The sequence below is a fragment of the Cavia porcellus genome, unplaced genomic scaffold (genome assembly GCF_034190915.1).
Source record: "Cavia porcellus strain 051 isolate PalLab524CR breed Dunkin Hartley unplaced genomic scaffold, mCavPor4.1 scaffold_26, whole genome shotgun sequence".
Classification (NCBI taxonomy): Eukaryota; Metazoa; Chordata; class Mammalia; order Rodentia; family Caviidae; genus Cavia; species Cavia porcellus.
In genome coordinates, this window is record NW_026947509.1 from 6,124,456 (window position 1) to 6,132,372 (window position 7,917).

Sequence of the window (7,917 nt, forward strand, 5' to 3'; positions counted from 1 at the left end):
ATGCCAAGGCTCTGTTAGAACCAGTTTGAGGGGTCAAAGGGAGGCCAGCCCCTCCTCAGTGTGACTCCTGCCGAGCTGAAGCTGCTGCAGCCAGCAGAGGCAAACTGAAGAAGGACCTGCAATTGTTAGAGGCGGCCAATCCCACTGCCCAGGAAAGCCAGCTGCTGGCCCAGAGTCAGACTAGCTCAGGTCCTCCCTGAAACCGAATGCCTGGTCTTCAGGAGACCTCGAGGTCCAGGCCCTGCCCCCAGCCCAGAGGCTAAAGAAGCGGTGAACGGGGTCCTGTGGCTTTAGGGTCCTCTTGGCCCCAGCCTCAGAGCAGTCTCTCTGTGCCCCAAAGGAGGAGGGGGAGGATGAGCTTACAGTCCCCATGGTGGCCTTTCCTTCCTAGAAAAGGACGGAGCCGGGGGAGGAGGGGAGAGCCACCTCAGCCCCCACCTGACTTCCCTTTCCAGTCCCCAGTTCCCTCCGCCACTCCCCCATCAAACCAGGCCAGGCAACGTGTCCAGCAGGTTTCCAGTTCCGAGGCTCAGAGCCCTGCAGATGGAAGCAGATGGAAGCGGGAGGCTGCAGCCCTGCAGGAAATCCCTGCGGCAGGCCGGGCACTGCCCCAGGACCGGACATGGGGCCCGAGTTCTGTCTGGGTTTACGCTGGCTAGCCTCGGGTGCCTCAAGGAGGAGGCCTGGAAAGGACCGACAAGCTTCCCCTGCCTGCGTGCACCACAGCCCGGTCTGGCCAGCATCATCCCAGGGTTCTCTGAGTCCCAGCCTTGGTTGGGAGGGGTCAGAAGGATTCCTGACAGTGGGGGGCCCTTGCAGAGGTGTAGAGCAGTGGAGGCAGGAGTGATCCATCTCTGGCTGGCACTTGGGGGCCTGGGTTGCCTTAGGAGGCAAGACCTAATCTTAAGGTCCCTGAGGCCTGCTTGTTTTGGCCTTCATGGAGCATCAACTGTGACAAACTGGGGCATCCAGGGACCTCCATTTCAGCTCCTGCCCACTTAACAGGAAGCAAACCATGGAAGGTGACTCCAGTAGGAAGAAACTCAGAGACTGGAGCCCTAGGCCAGCAGCAGCAGGAGGCTCGGGCCTTGCTTTGCCTTGTGGAGAATGGAACCTCATGTGTGCTGCGTTATGCAGGGCAGGGCACAGCCAGTCCCTGCCCGCCTGCCTTCAGTGGGAGCCAGGGCCCCACTCCCTCCCTGGCGCCATGCTGGGGCCTGCTGGGACTCCTACAGGAAAGCAGGGGCCCTCTCTGCGTCAGGCAGCCTGCAGGAAGCTGGGGCCCTCTGTCCACACAAGCCCTCCTGGCCTCGTCTATGCAGCCCACTATCCTCAAATCATGTATGTAAACACGCTGTCGCGGGCAGGAGCCCTCAACTCTTTAGAGTGGACTTCAATGCCTCCACACTCAGTGGCCTTGGGATCTTTTGGATCCAGAATTTCAAGTATCCAGGGCACACAGGAAATGAATCTGGGTGACAGGCAAAACTGGAGCACAGAAAGACAGAGCTTGTGGAGGCCTGGGGGAAGGATCCAGCCCACCCGGAGCCCTCACAGGGGGGAGGTGCCCATCCCCCAGATTCTTATGGAACATCTTGGGATCAACATGCAACTCAGGTTCCCACCTAGGTGGGCTGCTCTCGGTAGCAGGTAGCAGGACCCCGCCGGCTCCTCGTCCTCTTCTCCAGGGGCTCGGCTGGCGTGGGCTGGGGCTGGTGGGAGTGTTGGCCTGTCTTAGGTGTGCTAGCAGCTCTGGGACTGTCTGGCCTAGGCTACACCTGTGGTCTCTCGCCCATCCCCGTGCAGGAGATGCAAGACAAGGCTGCAGCAGGCTCCAGGGAGCCAAAGCGGGGAAGAAAGGGAGACCTGGAGCCAGCAGCGCCCTCAGCACAGGCGTGCACCCGGGATGTGGTGGGGAACAGGGTCGAGGTGGCTCTTTTCAGTATCTCCTCAAACAGCATTTTGGTGCCTCAGAGGGAGAGAGCCAGGGGTGACGGATCCTATATAGAAGTGTGAGCTGTGAGCCTCAAAAACAAACAAAAAACAACTTCAAAGCTCTGTCTAGCAGCTGCTCGGCTCCACTCCCGGTTCTGACTTGGGCCCTGCCTGTGCTCACCCTGAACAAGTCACCTGCTTGTTGTCCAGCTATTTTGACAACTGCTGCCCAATTATTAAGACACAGCAAACTAGCCTGTGCCTCAGCCCATCCCTGGGCGAGAGTCCAGGACTCACCCAGGGGTCCTGCAGCCTCCTCTGAAGTCTCTGACGCCAATGCCCCTCCCCACTCCAGCCCCCTGAAGTTGGGCCCAGAGATTCCAGGCCTGTGGCCTCTGGCCACTCCTCCTCTTGGTCAAGTACAGGATGCTAGCGATGCCACAGGCCACCAACCTTTGCATCATGCGAACTTCTGAGCCTTTGCGCTCTCTGTGCAGGACTCCGACCCTGACAGAGCCCTCTCCCCATGCCCTCCACCCCACCTGAGCTGAGCCACCCCAGGTAGGCCAGGTTACATGCTGAGTGGAGATCCCAAGCCTTCGCTGCCTGGCCACCCCAGGAAGCCAAGGGCCTTTTACAAACCGTAGTAAACATTTTATTTACAAGTTTCAGGCTTGCTACCTGCAGCTGGCAGCTTTATGCTATGACCCCAGCTGCAGTTGCAAGGAAGAGCAATTTAGTCCAACACTTCCCAGGATGGGCTGCTGGTGTCCAGCGCAGGAGCAGCTGCAGGTGACAGTGGGGAGGGACAGTGCTGCTTTTGCATCCACGGTGCATCCCACCAGCTTGTGGCCCACACAGAATCCAGCCCCTGTCGGGAAGCTGCCCTCAGGGCCGCGGGTCCCTCTGTGCTCTGCAGTCTATAAGCCGCTGGCCGGTGGGGCCTGGCTGGGTGCGGGGCTTTTGGGGGCGCTGCTGCCTCCGGTGGTCTGGGACTCGGAAAGCAGCTCTGAGGTGCTGCCACCCACACTGGTGCTGGTGCCAGTGCCCCCGAGGCCGCCTGCGCTGCTGAAGCCAAAAGTGCAGCCACCCCCACCCCCACCTCCACTGCTGCTGCCGCCACCACCAGCAGCCGTGACCAGGGCAGCAGCAGTGGATGCCTTGATGACCGTGGTTGAGTGCAGAGGCAGCTCAGTCCCCTCAGTCCGCTCCGTGTCGCTGGGGGCCATGTCCAGGGACTCTGAGTCACTGGTCTCACTCTCCGGCTCCCCCTCCGAGCGGCTGAGGCTCCTCTCCTCCTGGTCACCTTCTCCCTGGGCTCCTCCGGAAGCCTTCTCCCCGGCCTCTTTGTCCTTGTCCTTCTGCGCCTGGGCCTCCTTGGAGTGCCGCCACTTCATCCGCCGGTTCTGGAACCACACTTTCACCTGAGCAGTATGGGGACAGGAAGGGACTGGGTGAGCAGAGAGCTGGCTCCCTCCAACTCACCGTCGGGCTGCCTCTTGGGCCCCAGGAGCATTCTCCGTGCCTCAATCAAAAGCCAGGCACTGAACAAGGCACAGGACAGGATGAGAGCAGCAGCAAAGAGAAAACAAAGCCAGGAGCCTCCCAAAAATGTGGCCCCTGAGCTACTGAAACACTGGACGCTAAGCCGGTGGCCAGGACGAACCTTCTAGCATTCTGCTCTCACTGATACAAGAGCCTTCTGAGGTCCTGGCTACCTCTGGGTCCCTCACCACTGTGCAGTCCAGGCCATCCTTCCAGCCTCACTTTGGTCAAGGGCTCCAGAAAAAATCAAAGTGAGGGACACCGAGCCAGGAAAACACACGCGCACTGGAGCTAGGCCTTGTCTTTCCTGTCACTACCCAAAGCAAGGCGTCGCTTCAGGAGGAAACTGGGAAGCTGAAAAGCAGAAGGGAACTCAAAGAATTAGTCCCAGAGGAGTGGTAGCACTCCCAGTTTTCAGTGAGGAGGATTTCCTGGGCACCGTTTCCCTGAGACCTGATGTGGACCCTCTCTCCTCCACCCATTAGCGTAAGCTAATTCTCAGGGGCCTCACAAAATGCTGAAATTAAAGATGTGCAAAGTGGAAAGGAGCTAAGAATGGAGCAGAGAATCCACATAACTATGTAAGACCCCCTGAGGGACCCAACACGGCTGCACAAGTTCCAGCCTCTCTTTTAAAAATAACAGCCCCAGCTGGTGGAAGGGCAGGGCCTGGCCCTGCAGCGCGGGGCGCTGGGAGATGGCTGCGTAACGGGGACCCAGGCCCGAGTCCCAGACCCAGGCCGCTTTCGGATTCTCCCTGCTGGGCACAGTCAGAGTAGTAAGGGCATGGCAGGGCGTGCTGTAGTCAAAGCTCAAAAAAGGGAAAAGGAAAAGAAAGCCTGGCTCTTCCATCTACAGGAAAAGGAGTCGGGGCAGGCACACGGGTTTCCTATTGTCTTGGGGACAATCAAACAGGCTAACCTGCTGAAGCACTCTGGGCATCTGGGAAAATCCACTTTCTCCCTGCAACGCCCCCACCAGCGGCACCAGGAGAGATCTTCCTGGGCCCTTAGGACTCGGACCGCACCGGCGGCGCCGGCTCCAAGCAGACTCCTTGCCCCACTGGAGCTAAGTAATTTTTTTGAAAGATATTTTCACTTCCTCAGAGCAGGGATTTCACAATCCCTAAGCAGCGGCTAGGAGGGGGAGGAAGAAGGGTAGCAGAAAAAAACCAACTACAATCCCTAGACTTTAGTGTTTTTATCTCCTCGGAAATAAACTGCCTCCACAATGAATTGCCCCGCCGAGCAAGTAATTAGCATCTGCATGGCCAAAGCGCTGGGTCCTGGGGTGCTCAGCCAAGGCCAAAGTAAACACCCAGAGCCCTTGGTCCTGCTCCGGAGAGGCTAGAAGATCTCGCTGCCATCCTCCTCAGGCCCGAGCTGCTGAGCCCAAGGCCTCGCCCTTCCAGACCTGGAAATCCGGAGCCACTTGAGGGTTTCCGGCTGCCCAGGGCGCTCACCTGTGCATCTGTGAGGCCCAGCATCGCAGCCAGCTGCTTTCGGTCCGGCTTGGTCACGTACTTCTGGATCTCAAACCGTTTCTCCAGGCCTTTCCGCTGCAGGTTGGAAAAGACCGCACGCGACCACGAGCGCTTCCTCTTGTACGTCTGCGGCATGGTGTCCTTGGTGAGCACGGCATAGGGACCTGCGTGGGGCCGGGCGCGGGGAATTGAGACCCGGGCCGGCCGTCCCAGTGCCCAGCCAGCCACTGCAACCCCGGTGCTCAGAGCAGGGTTTCGTGGAGCAGAGCGCGAGGCCCAGTGTCCGAGGGCCTGTGCACACGCGGCGCCAGCCTCACTGGGGTCCCGAGGCCTGCAGAGGCCACGCCAAGGCTCCTGAATTCCTCCAACACAGCCCAACGCGGGGCCATCACGGGTGTGTGAGGGGCAGACAGTGATGTAAGCACGGCCCTGCACTTCTCCGGCTTGCCTACGTGAGCTCCCACAAGTGGGCGCAAACAAGAGGGAACCCCCACCACGCGAATGTCTGTGGTTATCCAAAGCGCGGTGTGTTAACAGGCGAGGTCTTTGATGCTCATTTTTAAACCACCCTCTCTAGGGTAAACACCTGGGAAAGCAACCTGTCTGGTGACAACGTTGGCTTCTGCACACACTGTCCTGGTCCCCAGGAGTCCCCTATCCCTCTCACTGTCCCCTATCCCAGGGCCCCCAAAACCAGCACTCAGCGCTGTCCCTGAAATCTTCTGGTTTCTCTCTCTCTCTCTGACCTTGCGGTCTCCAGCCCCCGATATAGGATTGCCACACTAAGGCAGCCCCGGCAGACAAGGCCCTGAGATTTCTCAGCCGCGTCCCCTACCCGGCCGCAGCTGGGATTTCTCCATACCTGGAAAGGTATCCTGGAATTGATGCTGAACTGAATTTCTCGGGTTGGAGCTTAAGGGGCTGAGGATGGTGGAGGCCTCGTTCATGGGTTCCAGGGACGCAAAGAACTGGCCGGCCGAGGGCTGCAGCCCTGCAAGGTGTACGCCAGCCGGCCGCCCTCCAGCTAGCAGAGATGTGAGGTCTGCAGAGGTAGAGGACAGTCCCGGTCACACGGGGCCTCGCGCCCTCCGCCCTCTGTGCCCGCCTCGCCTTCGACTGGGGTTTATTGCAGCGAGGTCCAAGACCCCAGGAACAGACACCTCGCCTTCCAAAGACACCCAGGAGCCTGCATGAAACCCTCTGTGACCCTGGGGTCCACTGCTCTTGTAGAGCTGGGCCGCCAGGAACCACTATCGGGGTCTCTGGCATCCACAGCTCTCAACCTTCCCACACCCCGCTCTAGAGTTTCCTTTATGTGAGATTTGGCCAGAATCGGATGAACAGAAAGGAAGCTGACCCCTTCAGGGCTAGCTCTATTATCAAAAGACAATTCTCTCTGTAAGTATAAGATTCGAAGCCGAAGGACTGATTGTCATTATTGCAACTATTTACCCCAATCCTTTCACGTACATCTCAAGAATCTTTATTTAAACATCAAGCTGGTGAGTTTTAACCCTGACGTTTTGTAGTTTCCTTACAGCTCCTTTTCTTCTCCCCCATTTGTCCTTAATTATGCAAACACCGAAAGCACCCAAAGCAGCTTGGGGCCCAGGGATGGTCGGGACCTCGGTCGGGAGACTCGCAGCCCGCCACCAAGACGGGGAGACTTACCTCTCAGCGTGTTGCCTTCCTTCACTTTGGGGTCAAATTCCGCCGACAAAATTCGGTCGATGCCAAACTTGAGGTCCTTACTGGAGGGCGCCGGGGTGGAGGCGCCGAGGTGCGCGCCCGCGCGGGACCCCGACCCGGGGGGCTGCAGGACACCCGGACGGGCGGCGGGCGGCGGTGGCGGCGCAGCCCGGGCGTGGAAGGCGGCGGAGAGCGGGGACAGGCGCTGCGGGAAGCCGGCGGGGCCCTCGGGGGGCGCCACCACCGGGGTGGGCCGCAGCGGGGACCTGGCGGCCGCCGGGAAGGGAGCGTGCGGGTGCACGGAGCCCAGGTGCGCGGCGAGGGCGACGGCCGAGGCCCCGGCCAGCGCCTCGGCACCCGCGCCCGGCTCGGCCGCGCCCGCGTGCAGGATGTCGGCGATGCAGAACGACGGCTTCTTGGCGACGGCGGGGTCGGCAGGGAAGGCGCAGCCGCCGGGGCCGGCCGGAGCGCAGTAGGCGGCCGACCAGAGGCCGAAGTTGGAGGCGTAGAAGGGCGCCAGCCCGGCCGCGAACATGCTGGGCCGCGCGCGGCGGAGGGCGGCGGCGGCGGCGGCCGGCACGATCCGCTGCTTTCGCTTCTCCGCCGCGGTGGAGGCGCCGCCGCGTCCGCTCCCACTCGGCCCTGCCCTGCCCGGCCCTGCCCGGCCCGGCCCGGCTCGGAGGCGGCGGCGGGGCGCACGGAGGGCGACGTCTGCGCGCGCGGGAGCCGGGACGCGGCGCGAACCCAAACAGCTAAGCCCCGAGAGCTAAATTTAAAACAACAATAATAATCCGTTAGCTTAAAAAAACGTATTAAGAGTTTAAAAAAAAAAAAAAAAAAACTCCTCTCTAAAATCTCCCCAAGTTTTGGCCGCGGCTCCGGAGTCCAGCCGGGTAGGACCTGGATGCCGCCGCTCATTGGCCGCGCGCGCCACCAATGGGCGCCGCGGCGGGGGTGGGGACCGAGGGGCGCGGCCGGCCTGGCCCCGCCCCGCCCGCGCCGCTGTTTTCGGGGCCGCGTGGCCGAGCGCGCCGCCCTCCCGGGCGTGGGGCTGGGTGAGAGTCGGCGACTGTGCGGGCCGACCGCTCCGGCCGGGTGCGGGTCCGCGCTCACGCAGCGCGCGGCTCCTGGCACCGCCGAGCCCGGCTTCCTTCGCTCCGCCGCAGCGGCCTCCCCGACTCTGTCCCCAGAGCCGGGGGGGGGGGGGGGGGGGTCATTCCGCGCCATCACGGCAGCGAGGATCGCGACGAGTGACTTTTCAAACA

At 61.2% G+C, this 7,917-nt stretch overlaps 1 protein-coding gene across 2 annotated transcripts; it reads right to left on the reverse strand.

The window, feature by feature from the left end:
• Window positions 1-2,567: 2,567 nt before the first annotated feature.
• Window positions 2,568-7,521, reverse strand: Hlx (H2.0 like homeobox). Of its 2 annotated transcripts, XM_003474224.5 has the most exons (4): window positions 6,635-7,514; window positions 5,826-6,005; window positions 4,943-5,127; window positions 2,568-3,359 (listed from the first exon to the last, which is right to left on the reverse strand). In XM_003474224.5, exons 1-4 carry the CDS (start codon window positions 7,185-7,187, stop codon window positions 2,856-2,858), a joined length of 1,422 nt encoding a protein of 473 aa, XP_003474272.2. In that variant the 5' UTR covers window positions 7,188-7,514; the 3' UTR covers window positions 2,568-2,855. The 2 variants fall into 2 exon arrangements, with proteins under 2 accessions (XP_003474272.2, XP_063092754.1); XM_063236684.1 differs by lacking the exon at window positions 5,826-6,005 and having other exon boundaries at window positions 6,635-7,521.
• Between the last annotated feature and the right edge of the window lie 396 nt (window positions 7,522-7,917).

Coding starts and splice junctions, on each gene's coding strand:
- Hlx (XM_003474224.5), bottom strand. CDS start 7,187: ATGTTCGCGGCCGGGCTGGCGCCCTTCTACGCCTCCAACTTCGGCCTC. Junction 6,006..6,634: donor GGAAGGCAACACGCTGAGAG/GTAAGTCTCCCC, acceptor CTACCTCTGCAG/ACCTCACATCTCTGCTAGCT. Junction 3,360..4,942: donor TGGGCCTCACAGATGCACAG/GTGAGCGCCCTG, acceptor CATACTGCTCAG/GTGAAAGTGTGGTTCCAGAA.